This window comes from Acanthopagrus latus, chromosome 23 (assembly GCF_904848185.1).
Source record: "Acanthopagrus latus isolate v.2019 chromosome 23, fAcaLat1.1, whole genome shotgun sequence".
NCBI classification, from domain to species: domain Eukaryota; kingdom Metazoa; phylum Chordata; class Actinopteri; order Spariformes; family Sparidae; genus Acanthopagrus; species Acanthopagrus latus.
In genome coordinates, this window is record NC_051061.1 from 22,272,031 (window position 1) to 22,289,602 (window position 17,572).

Here is a 17,572-nt window from a genome sequence, read left to right on the forward strand (position 1 = left end):
CTATAGTACACAGGAGTATCCAGTAGCCTCTCAGACAGCTTGGCAGATGAGGCACTATCGCTGATGACTAATAGACTTAATGTGTGACCCGGAGGCCACGGACATCACTGGTGTCTCACTCATAAGCCCTTCCATTCCTGTCTCACCTCACGCTGCCAGTGTGCAGGTTGTTCTTCCAGCAGTTGATCTCGCTACTGATCACACGCACTCTGCTGGACCGTTTCCAAAATGTTACGCAAGAGAATCAATCCCATCCTTCATGTTGACTTTCAGCGATTTGCGTTGCTGATTAAACCAGAGCTGAAGCGGTTAGTTGATAAATGGGTTATTTTTCAAGCAACATTTGATGTTTTTATCTTCTCCAATGTAAAAACTCGATTGTTGAAGTTTCCCTGTTAGACTTTGGTCTTTTAAAATGAGGCACTGATGGTGATTCTGAGGAATCAATAGACTCTCAATAGACTGGAGGTTGTATCCAAATTGGAACATTGTTATACTGTTCACTTTTCTTTTTTACTTCTTCTGCATTTGATGTCACTATTCTATATCTGCTTCATGAGGTTAAGCCAACAAAAATACTTGGTCAGATTTAGGAAAAGATGGTTTGGGCTCAAATATGCCCTCTCTGCACATCAAACATGGCTTTCTTCCTCAATCACAAAGCTATGATGTTACAAAAAAACAAGATGATGAGTTCCAGTGCACATTAATGATCCTTATTTAATAATTAATTGATTTGAGTATTCTCTATCACATTATAGACCAAATTGTTTTGTTGTAGTGCAACAATTTCCCTCCAGTAGTTCAAGCTTCTTAGTGGTGATTTGTTGTCTTATGTGAATTGAAATTTAATGCATCTTTTGGTTTGATCGTACAAAACAATATTTGAATATGGAAAATAGGAATTTGTGACATTGTGTAGACAATGAAAAGCAGTAAATTGATACCAAAAATTGCTGTTATTTTCAGGACTTCGTCATCTACCTGATGAGCGGGACCACCACCATCTTCGGCTGCTGCAGGGAGCACTGTAACGGAGAAGATGAGGAGAGGTTAAAGGTCGACATCCTTCTCTTTGCTCCTGATGTGTTGCCCCAACACTGCTGTGTCAGACGCCTGGACTCTAACATCCCAGCCACCACAGGGGAGCACAGAAAGACACTGACAATGCTGAAGCCTCTCCATGGTGCTCCTGTGACCAGAAATGGCTTCCTTCTTAAAGAGGAGGTGGAACTGAACCCAGGGGACTTGGTTGGCTTGGGGAAACACTATCTATTCATGTTTAAGGATCCTACCAGCACATCAGGATCCCTCCAGACTCCTCCGTGGATGACCAGACTCTGCCCAAACTCTACAAAAGCATCATCCTCTTGTTTATCGTGCGGCTCCTCCATCAGCATCACAAGGTTGCAGAGGAAGCCTTTACCGCCTCGCTGGAGGGACCTGGAAGGCACAGAGGCTCTGGTAAGCTACGAGCTGGAGCAGGAGGAGCAGGTCCTGCAGGAGATTTTGTATCTGTTGGACTCCAGTGGAAATGAACCGAAGCTGGTGCCTGCGTTTCTGCTGAGCCTGTGCATCCAACACTCAGCCTCCACGTTCCAGCTGACACACTTCAGACAGCTGCTGCTCCGGATAGCTAGTCAGATCCAGCTCGTCATGTGGGTAAGTATCAGACTCTGCTCTTTGTGTCATCAGATAACTGAAAAAAAATCTAATTAATTTAGGATCTCAGCCTTCCGACAACTTGATTTTCAGTCATTCCCTTTTACAATTTAAAGCAAGTCACCAGCTACTTCAGTTGTTTAGGAGAATGTTAAAATACTATTTTATGTGAAAGCTCCAGAAATGTTTGTGGGCTACAAAACTTCACCCATCTCTCCATCAACTTGAGGCAGAGAAGACAATGACTGAATTTTCATTTTTTAGGTGAAATGATGCTTTGATAAGTTGAGTGTGACAAAGAAAGTAAAGCAATCAAATGTGCCATCAGGGTTGGGTGTAATGTAAATCAGATGGTTGCTGTTTGCATGCATGAAATGGATATTTTCTTTCTGCGTTCTCTTTCTTAGGAGAAGACAAAGGAACTTGCAGCAATCCAGCCAGAAACGTGAGTAGACGAACCACAAGTGTTTACAGAATGTCCCAGAAATACATGACAAAGACCTGCCACAGAGAGAAGAGCAGCAGCTGCTGCCTGCGATGATATATGACAACAACAACACCTCAAGGGTTTACTGCCTGAATAAAAGAGGAGTTAAAGTCTGATTTTACAACTCTGAGTATTTTTAGACGTAGGTTGTGCAAAGAGAGAATTCCCCACTGCCTCTTCTCTAAAAACGAAAGAAGCAGCTGAGTGTTTTCTCATGAGAAAAGCTTCTACTCGTTTTATCATCATTTACATTCTGTCAGTGGGGAGGTGAGCAGAGCTATCGAAGTTTAATAAACTCTGAATGAAAGTCCAAGGACAGAAGTGAAAGGTGACTGTACTTCTAAATGGATACAAGTAAAAAATATCCAACAGCTACAAGGAACACTAAGTGTTTTAGGATGAAGCAAGTTCAAATAAATGCTTTGTTTTGTCCTAAAAATCAGTAAAACTAGATATTCAGTTCATAAACATCCAGAACAAAGAAAAAGCAGCAAATTCTCACATTCAGAAAGTGGAAACAGAGAAGGGATGACATTTATACTTGATAAATGACTTTGTTTGTTAATAAAGTCACCATCAAAATAGTTTGACTTTCAGTCGATTACCGTTTTGTTTCATCCACTAATAAATCCACCACAATATGCAAGCAAGACTTTTTGAATAGTTGTTGTTGTAAAAGCAATAACATTACCAGTGGCTTCTGAAAGAGGAAATTGAAAACTACAACTTTTTAACTGCACATAAGATTTGCTGATTTGCAGAAATATAAGAGGAAGTTAGATCTAGAAGTAGAAGAAGAAGCATGTAGGAATGATAAAACATATTGTACCAATATGTTAGTAATAAATGTCAGGACATGTTGTTCATTTTATTAATGATTAATATGCTGAGATTATCGTCATTTAAGGGAATTCAACCATAAAGCCTTTTGTGGCTCTAGGAAGCTGCATGTTATCTGATAAATTGCCCCCAGTGATGTCATTTAGTGGTTAGGCTGCATTGTGGGTAATGTAGGGACCAGATTTTTTCATCAATGCAGCAGAACCAGAGATATTGCCTTATTCATTCCAAACATTCTACCTACGTCTCTTTTTTTTTACATCAGGAGCTCCAGCGATGGGCAGCCTGAACATCTTCAGTTGCTCAGCATGGAGGAGCTGATCCCAGGTCTGCAGCCTCTGGTGCTGTGGATGGCAAACTCCATTGAACTGCTGCACTTCATCCAACATGAAGTCCCTCAGCTGCTGCCCTGGAGGCAGGAACAGGAGGATGAAGGTGGATGAAAACAAAGCACGCCCGTGATCTTCAACGTTATTACAGCTGTCATGCTGTTAGACCTGCAGTGTGTTGTATGTGTGTTTAAAGTGTGTTTGTGTGTGTCGTCAGGTCTGTTGGACTCCGAGATGTCGTTGACTCGGACAGCCTGTGAGGAAGCCATGACAGTCCTGGAGGAAGTCATCATGTTTACCTTCCAGCAGTCTGTCTATTATCTAACAAAGGTTGGCTGCCACAGATTAATACTCTATCTCCTTAAACACACACACACACATTCACACAGTGACATGTTTCACATCCTTTTGACCTGTAAAATCTGACTGTCGTTCACATGTGAAGCAGGAAATTGGACTGTGTAAACACCAAATTCTGTTTTTATTGAACATTTTCCAGACAGAAAACACAATAAGAATGGAAACACCAACTCTCAGTCAGGAAAGGCCTGTGAGATAGTAAGCAGGGTGTCTTTTCCACTGACTGGAATATAAACAAAGAGACAATCTTTTCTCCCAAGGTTTCACTGGTTTATTGAATAACAAAAGTAGCACGTTGTCTGATTTGGAGAGAACCACTGTGTGAACATCTGAGGGTCTTTTTTAGTCTTGCATTTACATTCTGTCAAGATTAAAATTAAATAATTACAACCAAAAAGAAGGTTAAAAGAAATTTAACAAGAACAATTTCGTTGGAGCAAACTGTTCAGCCATCCAGTGTTTAAATCCTCAAGACAGCTAAAAGAGGCCAAAGATTATGTTTCACTTGGTTTCAAAAGGAATTCCAGCTGTGAATCATCAGCTCAGCAGTAATAAGGGACACTTGATTTTCTAAAACCTCACTGAAGGCATATACAAGGACAATAAAATGGGGCCCAAGATGGAGCCTTGGCGTACACCAAGGAATATGATCCATCATAACTGATCCTGGTCTGTACTTCAGATAAGATGTGTACAGCTCTAAGGCCATTGTTAAATCTGGACAAACACTTTGCTCGAAGACTTTTCAGAGTCTGGAAATGCATTTCAGTGTGTGTCTGGATTGTCTTGTGACAGTCAGCCCTCCTGCTTTACAGCCCGACAGAACACTCCCAGACTAGATTTATGTGACTTTCCCATGTTAAAGCTGCTTATTAAAGCATGTCTGGTTTGACATCACAGCTCAGACAGTTAACAGCAGAGAGTGTAGAAACACCTCCACCCCGCACTGTGACTGTTTGAGGAAGAGAGGGAAGGAAGCAGGAACTGCCTGTGCTGTTGTTATGAATACTCAGACATATTTCTATTGCTTGTGCTGCACATCAGCCATCAGTGAAGAAAAGAGATATCTTACTGGACTTATTTTTTTCTTTTATGTGGCTTTTTCAGAGGCAGTTTTTAAATCATTTTTACTTTTTAAGGCATGTCAGTATAGAAATCCCCACATTTATTGAAATGTATCTTATTTCGATAGTGTGTTATTTGAGTGTGTGTTTGCTGGTTACTTCTTTTCGCTGGTGGAGAGAAAGGGAGGATTCACAGCTATGAACTGCTGTCTGTTTCCTGCAGAGGAAGAGGTACTGTCATCAGAGAGACACCCAACGGGGGAAAGGAAATGAAGAGGGGAAAAAGTTGTCCTGCTAATGTCCTGTGAAATACGGCTGACTGTTCATAATGTACATTTCTGTACTTCTTTCACATCTTCCTTTTTCAAAATAGACTACGAATGAAACATCAGAGCTTAAAAAAAGACATTAACAAAGCTGCTAAGAATACAAATAAGAGAAAATGTGGGATTTTTCACATCTTTAGTACCACAGAAGTTTATATATAGATCTACAGACAATGTGTGCAGATGCAGATGTGTTTTAACAGCAATTTACAGTCTTTTTGTCTCCCTGATAATTCAAATCTGCTGAGCCACACAGTAAACTGTCAGCTGACCTGTTGCCTCAGGCATGCAGGGTTATTGTCATCTTTATGGCCTCTTTCAGCTTGTCTGAGGTCATTATCTTAGTCATGGTGTGTGAGTGAGAGTGTGTTTGTGTGTATGTGTGTACTTAACAGATGATGTCACGGATATGAAACAATGGCAGAACTGTGTCAGAAGACAGAGTAGTGATAAGAGCCGGAGTTCAAAATGAGGTGGTGGTTCAGTAAAGCAGCCTGCAGTGTGATTCTGCAGCGTTTGCAGAACTGTCTTCTTCCTCTTTTATTTATATAATAGAATTTGACTTCATGTTTTTGAACATGTAAAACTTTTAAGAAGCTACATTCAAGATTGTTAATGCTGTATTGATAAATTCTTTAGCACTAAAAAGCTGATAGCATGGCTGAAAATATTGTGAGGGGACAATGTAGCACTATGTTGATTTAATTTGAATTTTATTACTTTAAATAAGAGCTTGGCGTTCAGGGCACATCTGTATTTTTAAGCATTAAAATGGACATTTCACACTGCTGGAGCTTTCAGAAAAATCTTTGAGAAAGTTTCCCAGGCGTGATTACAACTTGGATGTTGATGTGAGTTGTTTACAAGTTGGAAAGTGGTAATTACGGCATCTGAAATATGACATGAAGGCAGTGTGTTAAAATGACACTTATATAACTTTGCTGAGGAGCAACCACTGGCCACAAGTGTCAATTATGAGATGATGGTAAATGCTAAAAACACAGTTTAAAGCAAAAGACTAGAAGTGTTGAAGTGCTGAGATTAGCTCACATTAGCCACCAAATGCTATTGGACAGTTTTTACTGGTCCCATTCCACACTTTTTATTTTTTTTAACATAGCTTGTTAGCTAAAGGGGTGTGACATGTTAAAGACATGTCTTACATTGGAACCACAAGCAGGATTTTCAAAAAAGCATAAGCAGTTAGCAGCTAACTCAAATAAGAACAGCAACTGAAAATGTCTACCAACAAGAGAGACACTTTGCCCCATGAGGTCCCGAGATTAACTGCCATGAAGCAGGGACCTTAAATGAATGTATTGTCTTTTTTGCGACTGCTATTGTTGAGAAAACACTGCCTGGTGTGTAGGCTATACGTCATGCAGTTGTTGCTGTCACCACTGATTGGTTAACTGTAATAAGGCAAAGTCAGCGTAATGAAGGGTCTTCATTGCAGCAGTATTGCGGGATCTCTTTGTAAAAAGGGCTTTTGTGTGCAGTACTGTAATTTAAGGTCAGGTTTGCTTCACCATTTCCTGACTCTTTCCACCAGACGCTCTTGTACTGTTTGTCTTCATCATGTGGAGCCAACCTAAGAGCTGCTGCTGACAGTTTTGTTTAAAGGAATCGTGGATAATTGTTGTGATTTAAAATGAATGACACAAAACAGTCATCTGAAAGAGGCTGGAAACTGTTCTGAGCTGCAGAAAATGGAGCAGACTTTAGGAGTGGGAGACCTTGAAGTTATTTTACATGATGACAGTAATTTTGTTTGACGTTATAATGTAATCAAATATTTTGGAAGTGTCTTATCCCACCCTGTCTGCTAGAAACTTCTCAGTGTGTTTTTTCTTTTATTCCTCGTTTTAATCCCTGTTTTGTTACGTGCTGTTTTTAGCTTTTTAGCTCAAATTGCAGTGAAACCGTAGGACAGTGTTTTTCATTTCTCTCCAGCTGCCCTTTGTGTTGTGAAACGCAAGCTTTCCTGCAAAGTTTCCTGTAAACTCTGTGAATGCCTTCCTCTGTTTGAATCATTATGTCATTATGTTCTATACATAGCAGCACTCAACACGAAAGAACATCATTTTCCTATCAACCTTCTTGCTCAATACTTTAGACCATCAGGAATCACGTGAAGGCAGAGGAAAGTTGAATCTACATATGACATGTTGTAGTTTAAGTGGTTCTGTGAGCGATTATTAGCCTTATCACAGCCTGATTCCCATGGTGCCTTGGTAGTGGTGATGGTGAAGGAGGGTTTACACACTTAAGACATTGATATCATTCAGCAGAGATGTAACACGTCCCCGTCTCTCTCCTCAGAGTATGTATTCAGCGTTGCCCGGTCTGCTGGATGGGAACCCGTTCTCAGAGAGTGGTCAGCTGCGAGTACCTGACGGGCTCAGCGGCATCCTGGAGGTGTTGAAGGAGGCACTGAAGCTCCTCACAGCCTTCCAGGTCCATCCAGACATCTCACTGCAACTCTGTGCCTACCTGTTCTTCTTCATCAACGCATCGCTGTTCAACGCCCTCATGGAGAGAGGTGAGACTTCGGATCACCTCTTAACAAACCTGTTAGACCTGTTTCAGCTTTTGTTTTGATCAGTCCAGACTGAAATATCTAAGCAACTAGGGAATAGATCTCCATGAAATTATGCTGAGATATTCATGTGTCCAAGACGATGAATCCTATTTACTTTGGTGATCCTCTAACTTTTCATGTGGTGCCAACATGAGGTAGACATTTGTGGTAACTTGTTGATCCTGCAGTAATTCGCTGGTGCCATCATTAGAATATCATAATGTTAGCATGCTGCTGTTAGTTTAAGAATCACATCCTTCATGTTTGATTAATTTGGGGCTACATTTGCTGATTGTTTTATCATGTAAAAAGATTTGCTTATATTCTTTAACATTTCAATTGTGAAGAAATTACCATAAAGGTTATTAGAACTTCTTTTTTTACATGCCTGAACTGTTACTGAATCTTAAAACTGTGTTCCTCAGGATCTGTCGGAGGGTTCTACCAGTGGTCCCGAGGTGTTCAGATCCGGGCCAACCTGGACCTGCTGATGGACTGGATCCAGAGCATCGGTCTGAGCGATCTGGCCACCGAGTTCTTCCAGAAGCTTTCTGCTGCTGTCAATCTGCTGGCTACACCCAAAGAAACCCTCATGCAGGTCAGAGGACATCCGTTTCTCCTTTCCTGTTTGTCTGTCCTCGGGCGGGTGTAGCCACGAGAGTCGAGTCATGTCTGCGTCAGCCTGAATGTTCTCATTGTCTTCAAGGTGTCAGTACAACATTAGTTATGTATGTTTATCTGTTAGGTGCAAAATGTTCCATATTTGGGAATCTGAACCTTATTCAACCTTTCATACTGCAGCAATCTAACTCTTTGTATCTTAAACTTCTTATTGTTGCCAAACATTGTGATAACCATGACTCATAATGCCATAAAATGTCTGACACATCAGTGGAAGCATGTAATTAGTTTATGGTTATAGTAGCCTCGAAAGCAGATGCACTTAAACTCCCATGGTGCCACTTACATTGATCAGATATGAGGAAATGGTTTGCAGGAATGTAGCAAGTGTAAATACACTAAAATGATAAACTCATGACATCACGGTGCTAATTAAGGCTTGGCCAGCTCTTATCTAACAAAGAAACATGTGGACCAGAGTATATCCTGTTAGCCAGAGTATGTATGTTATATTATCAGCTTAAATCCTATTTGTTTTGACGTAAACTGAGTGGAGACTTGTGGCTAAGAGCTCAAATGGCACTCAACTGTTATGAAATACATTAGAGTGATTGTGTTTAAAAGCTTCTGGTTCAGTGTATGCTGAGGAATAACACACTGTATCACTCAAACAATAATGTACATCACTGGAACAACAGCTTTATATGTGCTTTTACTTGTGCTCAGTAGTGTTTGTGCTGCGCAGTGGCAGCCAGCCAACTTAACATTTAATCCCTCCTTAAGTACCCAGCTCTCTTAGTTACCTATTCAAATCTTATTTACACTATGTGACACAGAAGGAAGGTGAGCTCACACTAGGCTGGTTTTGAAACTTGAGGTATCCAGAGTCATAAAGGGACACCAGCACATAAAATCTCCCAGGTGTGACACCTGACGAGAACAGGTTATAAAAAAGGTCGAAACTTTTTCCAGTTTCACAGGTTTACTGCCTGGAAAGAGGATGACGTGGAACCTGCTGAATGTTTTTGTGGTGAAGTAGCCATGTGCTGCTGTTGCTATAAATAGAAAAGGCTGCTTATACTGTATGTGCTGTTTGTAACCACGTATCTACCAACTGTGTTTGCATATGTTTCATATATATAGTTTCAACATTAACTATTTCAACTGTTTATCCGTCACTGCTAACAATTCAGGAATTTGAGCAGTTAATCATTACTTATTAACTACTGTGACAATTTAAACACACGTGTAGCTGTTTAAACAATTCTTCCATCCCTTTTAACTAATTAACATTACTTTTGCTTGGTTGAAACAAGTAGTTTCAAACATGTTATCCGATTGGTCAACTAGAAAGAATATTACTCCATTACTTCCACATATTACTAAAACTGTCAGAGCCGAATATTGTTAACCACAGGGTGAGACCTGTGAAAAAGCTTCTCCTTCATCAAACATAATGGATGTACGTGTTCTGTTTTCTAGTTGAGCTCAGTTAAATAAGTCCTCCTCATCTGGAATAAGACCTAGATGACAGTTAGTTTGTATCATTTATAATGCAATATATTTCAAGATGTTTCAGCTGACCACAGATATGTGAAATGGTCCTGCACTGTGTCATTAGGCTCTACCTACTATATCTGGAGGAACTGGGTGAAGTATGCAGCCTTATTTTAGTCTGTGAAGTTGACACCTGTTTTCACTTTATGACTCAGTGGTGGTACCAGCCTGAAACATCTTGGGGGCACAAAAACAACACGAGCCCACCCCCGACACAGTTGTCGAAGGATCGGTCTTGGCTTGTCTTGTCTCGTTCGTGGGGTTGGATGGTTGCTAGGAAGCTGGTGGTTTTCTGTGTCCCTGCCCTGGCATGAGGTCACGTTGTGGCTGCCACAGCAGAGCACACACCCTCGACAGACTTTTAGTTTTCCATCTGGAGTTCTGGGCTTTTTAAGAACTGAAGTGGCTCGCTGGCACAGCTGTAAATTACACTTGAGGGATGTGGCGTCGTCTGTTTTGCCAGCAGTTATGGAGAACACAACATCTTATTTTAGAAGAACATAGCTGCTGCCAAACATTAAATCTCAGACATAACAAACTGAGAGGTTTTGACATTTCTGCTGTTTATAAGCAGCATTTAAACTTCACCTTCTGTTGAGCTCAGTGTTTTAAGAGAAGGGCAGGGACACAACTTATGGTTTCTATTGTGGCCCCGGTCTGTCTGGGCAAGGTCTTACTTCCACCAATTCATGACAGACTGAATGAACGACGTAATGTTTGTAATGTTTGTCCTATAATAATCACATGAAGTGACTCACCTGTTTCCTTATCCTCCAGATACTTTCTGTTGTCATCAAAAGATCAAATATTATCATGAAGTAGTTTCCTTGTAGCAGCTCTTACTCACTTGAGAAAGATAAGAACTTTCACAGCAGCCTGAGAAGTGAAGAGATAATAAAAGTTTACACTTCTCACGCTGCACAGAGCAAGTACGAGGTGTTAATTACTGAACACTCACCTTTTATTGGCGTGCAGATTCAAACAAACATAGAACGGAGCTGAAGTGATATGAGAAACCTTGAAGAGCTTCTCACATTCGGACTGAGAAATATTTTCCCCGGAGACTTTGTTACCACATCTGGGTCTGAGGTGACATGGAGAAAACATATTTACTAGATCATAAAATTGGTTTAAAGTGCAATTCATGCAAATGAGAGAGTAGCAGTGACTTTGTGTCTTTATATGGAAACAAGCATGATGGGAAAATGCTTGTTTCTCCCACTTTGTTATTCTCACAATGTCTACAAAGTGCTTTTGTGGGTCCTGTAAAAGTGGATCGCTTTCACAATCCTGGTTTTAGAAAGAGTTTGCTTCATGTCTGTCAGTGTTGTGAATGTTTTCTCCGTTGCTTCATGTTGGTCCAGGCGTCCTGGGCTTCTCTCAGGACAGAGTTTGCTGCCCTGAATCCCGCTCAGCTTCACCACATGCTAAGGGAGTATAGCTCGACTAAAGCCTGTCCCCCTGGATGGACGCCATCACCAGATGATGCGGATGACGCTATCAGGACGGGTGAGTGACACGGACCATCCAAGATTAGTTCAGCAACAGAAACAAAGACGATACGTGGGCTCTGGGGGATCTGGATTAGGATTTTTCGCTGTTTCTTTTACATTTCATGGAGTCAGATGAATCAGTGATGAAATGTTTTTTTTTTTTTGCAGCTTGAGACCTATTTATAGAAAATAATTGTCAGTATTATCATGATTTAGGCATTTTGCAGTTGTAGAGTAAGGCTTTTTAGTTTTCATAATCCCAAAAGCATCTTCTGAGCCGTCCTGTCCCCAAAATGAGTCTGTTTACTGTAAACTGCAGTAACCAGACTCCTCTCTCAGCAGCACACAGAACAATCTATTGTGTTGCCTGCATGTTCAAACTTGACATTAAAAATGCTTGACTGCACACAACATCAGGATAAATAACAGAGTTCCCGACAAGTAGAACAACCCGATGCAAAACAGACATTACCTCAGAAAACACACCAAATGAAGTCTGTGATGCTTTAATCCATCACACAACTGTTGTCGTCACTATTTTTCTACCTCATTTTGTAATCACATTTAGAAGAACATCTAACAAATGAGTAGACGTCTCAGTGGATGCTCTGCTCCAGAGTAATCCTATCTGATCTGTCTGTCTCCACCGATCAGCTTCACTCCTCACTTTCCCCTCAAATGCACCTTTCACAGCAGGTAGCCACGGTCTCGCTTTCACTTATTTTCACCCGTCAGACTAATGACACCCTGCAGGGTCATCAGTCACTGTCACGTTGACTGATCCAGTGACAGTGGCATCAGTCCATGACTGTATTTATGGCTTTGAATAAGGTCTTAACCCAAATACAGCCACTCCACTTAAAGTTACAAGCGTTGAATTTCATGAGAAAGATGTAATAAAGCTCAGGTTATCTTTGATGGATGACCTTTCTCTCTTTCTGCAGGCGACATCCTGGAGAGCTTCGATAACCACCCGCCGCTCATCCTGCCCAGCAACACGTTTCACCTGGAGCTGGGTAAGCCCATCGTGGAGCCTGCTCTGTTTGAACAGCTCAACCATCTGCAGGAGTTCATACGCCGACTGCCCCGCAGTGAAACCCAAGCCAAACCTGATGAGGAGGAACAGGTAACAAGCTCTCTGACCCCGGAGCTCAACAACATAACGAGAAGCCAGCGGCAGTCAGGAAATGAGACACCTTGATGTTTCTACATCTGTTATTGATTGACTTTATTTTCCTCTCAAGGGGACGACCACAGACAGCCAGTCTGCGACCTCGCCCTCCGTCAGGGTCGTCCAAGATCCCGCCCATCAGGTGGCCTCTGACCCGGTTACCTGTCCAAGCCCTGAGGCAGACCTGGACTGTACCTCTCCTTCAGAGCCGACTCAGTCCCGAGGATCTCATGGTGACCTGAGCAGTTGTGAGGCGGTCCTGGCCCAGAAGCTGAAGAGCCTGGAGCTACAGAACACGCTGCCAGGTCAGGCTGACCTGGTCTACCATAAGAGCCTGGCACTGGACCCGTCCTGCCTGCTGACGCCACCCAACACCCCGCAGGGTATGGAGCTGGCCGAGCTGGAGGCGGATCTGCGGGAGGGCGCCCGCCAGCAGAAAGGTAACGGAAGAAAGTCAAAGTACTGATAACTTACTGTACTTTACAAGCATCAAGTTGTCTTCATCATGGGACAAAACAAATAACAAAAGTAGATACAAACACAGATGTTGATGTCATATAGAATACTTTGTTCGCACTATAAACGCTTTCTACATAAAAAGGTTCAAGATCTGAATCCAGAATAAATACCTTTGTGGTGAAGAGTAAAGATGTAAAATATTTCTGTCCTGATGAACAGGACGAGACACGCTGCTCACAGACGACTCTCAGGTGATCAAATGCCCCCTCAGGCAGCCGTCATCGAAGTCGTTTGCCCTTTTTAGTGAACATGAGTTGTTGCCATCAGGATTTTTAGACTGTATTTCCATCTTATAATGGGGTGCTGCAACTTTATTCAGTTTCATACAGTAGCCAACTAAAGAAAGCACATGCACAAAGACAAAACAAATACAAATTAATTTCACCAATTCAGAAAAACAACAAGAACAAAACAAAAAAATAAATACAATCACTGATGTGTAGCAAAACGAAGCAAATACACAAATGTGAAGCTGCTGGTGGCACTACAGGAACGAGTCATCATTAATGTTTGTTCAAAATGAAATGACCGTCCAGTATTTGTTGAGATATTTCATTGTTGTACTGAGACACAGACCAACAACCTTGTCCATAAAGCTCCAAAGCTAGCATGCCTAAAAATCACCAGATAAATCAATGATGAAAACAGTTCCCTTTTAGTGGTCTGTTAAAGCCACTAACAGCTGAGAAACATTAACTGAAACCTAACAACAGATGATATTTATTAAGATTTAGGAGTGAGAGTACACACACAAAGGAACTGTGAAAAAAGAGTGAACCGCACTTCCACCACAGACGATGACAAACCAGCAGCATCTGAAAAGACCCATTCAGGGCTTCGATTACACACATCGGGTTTTGATTCAAATGACACACAGCTCTGTCACTGAGAATTCGACCGCTCGGCTTCAAACTAACGTCCCTTTTACTAAGGTCTGGAATGAGGTCACCTCCTAAAACCTCCTCCACCTCCTCTGACTGACAACATCTATTAAGGAAAGTATTTAGTGAGTTGACCTCGTGGACTGGCTGCATATTTGTTCCCCGACGGTTCCACATGAAGGTACCCCCCGACATAAAAGAGGTGGAGTGCCGTCACAGTCCTCTCCTTCATCTTTTACTGACTCTCGAGTTCAGGAATTTCAAGTGGAAAGGCTGCGCAGGGTGGGTTCACCGTGCAAAGGAAAGAGTGTTTCCTCTCACACCCCTATTGTTTTTGGACGCCTCCGTCATGAGGTCATCTGTTGGAGTCAGAGGGTGTCGAGTGAGAGATTCAACTGCTTCAGTTTAAAACTGAAACTTAAATTCTCCTCAAGTCATCCGTGGAAACAGAATTTTAAGTCTGTAGGGTGTTTCTGCCGTCAGTGTTTGACATATTTAGAGCCGGTGTTACGCCATAACCTGTGACCAAGTTAAAGTTATAGTTCAAGCTTCACTTCCACATACAGGAACACTAAACGAAATGTAATTCCCGGCAGTTCAAGGCGCTGACACAAAAACACATCATCATCATCATCAACAGTTGTGTATTCGGGGAAAATGAGCTGATCATTCAGCTCTTTTACGGCAAATGCAGATAACTGACATTCCTGACATGGGTTAGAGGAATACATAAAGGGAACTACCACAGTAAGAGCGATAAAGAAATGCACAAGTTCAGTAAAAGCAATTAACTAGTCGACAGATGAACAGTAATAAAAACACAAAATGACATAACAATCATGTCTGTGAATCAACTAAAGCACCAACACTAAACAACAACCGATCGTCTATTATACACTTTACAGATCTACAGATTTTGTAATTGTGCTAAAATCAGATATCTATGATTAAAAGTCCTGAGTTTGGCCCACAGACTAACCCAACAGAGTCTTCTAGTAAGCAGACGGACCCACTTTTTTCAGGTGGTTTTGATCTGGTTGTTTGGTCCAGACCAGCCCGAATTAACAGCACAAACCAGTAAAACACGCCCTACATTTAGGACCCGAAATGAAACAAAAATATGCTACTGCAAATATATCTAAATATGTCAGATGCTCGGACTTTTATTTACCTGTTTTTAAAGACTGAATAACATGAACAGCAACAAATACTTGCCCATAGCACCTGACAGTCGCTCTTTACGGTCTCATCATGCTGTTGAGGAAGCTATTTAACCGAGCTAGCTAATGCTAATAACTCTGATTCTGACTGGACGTTGCTTTTTTCCCCTCAGCTCATTCAGAGAAACACAGTTTACTGTCAGATATGTATGGCCCTGCAGAAGACGAGCGTCAGTGTTATCACCGCAGAAAAAGCAGTAAAACTTGAGCAGATAAGTCAAAACAAACGATACGTAAGCTGATTTGTTCTGTGTGGTTAATTCGGGGGAAACGAGGCTGGTTGTTCTCTGCCTGCTCTCAGATGTGAAGCAGACCTTCAGAAACACTGTTCGTCACATGTGATCGTGTTTGAATTTAAGAGGTTCAACCTGTGTTAATGCACAGACCCCCCACTGTGACTGTGTGCTGCTGCTGAAAGGCTTTAATCTGCAGGATCCTACTGATCTTAATCAGACATCTTTACTCTCATTGGTTAGCTGATGTATTATGGTTTCTCTGTTCGGGCCTTTGATAATAGCAATTTGCTTTAAGAGGTTTGAGGATTAAACTGAAACCGAACCATCTGGTTCCATCTCTGTATGTATTGCTGCACTAATTGGTTTACAACTTTTTCAATCTGTACGATGTAGAGTTTAGTTAATTTAAGTGTTTTTTCAGGAATAATGGTCAAACGATTAACAGTCGCATCCCCTCAAATCTGAGAATTGCTCTGTTTTTCTTATCTGTGTCAAAGTAAATAGAATATTATTGGGTTTTTGACTGTTTTCTCCATTTTCTACTGACTGCTGCTGGTTTATGAATTAAACAACTAATTAATAAGCAGGAAAATAATCAGCAGAATAATTGGTTTTCATAAAAATAATCAGAAGTTATTAGTTTGTTGCTGCCTTGGCAGGATTAAACTCAGTCAGGGTCATTAAAGATAATAATAAAAGATAAAAATAAACACTATTAATAATTCCCCATTATTAAGTTATTTTTACCCAATATTTAATCAATTATGATGGGAAATAAAGTAAATTAATTGTGTATATATAATTATTTAATCATATTATCTGTTTTTCACACCCTAATGGGAGCTTGCAGATCCATACCTCGTCCTCCTGTGTTACGATCTACCTCTGTGGTTTTCGGCTAACAGCAGCTAATGTTATTTTGAAAGTTTGGTAATCCTTTAATCTGGCCCCAAGAATTACAGAGAGGTGGTGATGTCAGGAGAGAAAAGAGCAGTGGCCGATCTGTCATGGGAATTTACAGTTGGGTTGGTGCGTGGAATCTTAATCGGCAGCGGCATTGTTCGGGGCAGGTCCTGCGTGGGGGGCAGACAGGCTGCATGTTGGGAACAGGCGGAGGGAGGGCGGGAGCTGCAGGGGTGGGAACAGGGTTTATGGGGGGGGGTGCTACTGTTGCTGCATCGATGTTGTGACAGGACGACCCACACGAGTCCGAGGAGGACAGGAAGTCCCTGTTAGAGCGCCGCAGCATGCTAACATGTCCCCGGGCTAACAGGTCTGCAGGTGGTTTTAGGGTTTTATATCTTCACATTCACCAAGATTATGAATCATGATACTCATTGTGCTTTAAATCCAGATCTGTAAAAGGGTCTAAAGAGTTTAGAGCAGGAAGATGGAGCTGAAATTCAACTATTAGTGACGAAGACAAACTTTAATAAACAAAACTTCCCCAATGAGTTTAATTTACAGAACTCTTCATTTTAAATCTTGCATTTTTAATGGATGATAACCAGCTGTGGAAGTTGTGAGTGGCAGCAGTCCAACTATCATGTTGTCTCAGTGTCTCACCACCTTGTTCTGATGTCAGTTTGTGTTTTTCTTTCTGTCTGTTCAGCCAGTGGAAGTGCTGAGGTGAAGACTGAGAATATGAGCGAAGAAGAAGACAGAGAGGAAGTGTTCACGGTGGAGCTCCACAGAGGACCTCACGGTCTCGGCCTGGCGCTCGTGGATGGAACGGTACGATGACTTCCTCGTTTTTCCTCACCCAGCACATGTACATCCTCTTCTTCCTGCTTCTCCCCTCTAGAACATTTATTTAATAGCTCACAAACAAGTTGAGTGAAATGAATTTGAAAGGCCAACTCTTAATCTGGATTGTCTCAAATCAGCTTTCATGCTTTCACACAATTTAATCCTGACGCAGAAAAAACCTTGTGTAGCTGCTCAGATTTAATCTGATCAGACTGTCAACTTCAGGACTTAACAGACTGAAACTGCACATTTAATCACATTAATGTTCTTACTGAGTGATGAGGAGCTCTGTCGAATGCACAGGAGCTAATATGCTACATTGTATGTTAACGAGAAGGCAAACATAACTTCATCCTAAAAAAGGTTTCAGTCTCTCAAATCTGAATTGCTGCTTGTTGTTTCTAACTTTCTATGAGACAAAACTATATTTGGGGGTTTTGATTTGCTGGTTGGTCAAATATAAATAAATGTTTCAG

General features: G+C 41.4%; 1 protein-coding gene across 7 annotated transcripts in view; it reads left to right on the plus strand.

Moving 5' to 3' along the window:
- si:ch73-281f12.4 (RA_Radil_like and Myo5p-like_CBD_Rasip1 domain-containing protein) overlaps window positions 1-17,572 on the plus strand; it is a 31,259-nt gene that overhangs the window by 11,544 nt on the left and 2,143 nt on the right. For all 7 annotated transcript variants that reach the window (XM_037088700.1, XM_037088704.1, XM_037088701.1 and 4 more), the window contains 10 exons: window positions 970-1,662; window positions 2,070-2,107; window positions 3,255-3,424; window positions 3,536-3,648; window positions 7,391-7,610; window positions 8,075-8,247; window positions 11,192-11,336; window positions 12,265-12,446; window positions 12,565-12,931; window positions 16,960-17,081. In XM_037088700.1, the coding sequence (XP_036944595.1) occupies window positions 970-1,662; window positions 2,070-2,107; window positions 3,255-3,424; window positions 3,536-3,648; window positions 7,391-7,610; window positions 8,075-8,247; window positions 11,192-11,336; window positions 12,265-12,446; window positions 12,565-12,931; window positions 16,960-17,081 (2,223 nt within the window). The remainder of the gene's footprint in view (window positions 1-969; window positions 1,663-2,069; window positions 2,108-3,254; window positions 3,425-3,535; window positions 3,649-7,390; window positions 7,611-8,074; window positions 8,248-11,191; window positions 11,337-12,264; window positions 12,447-12,564; window positions 12,932-16,959; window positions 17,082-17,572) is intronic.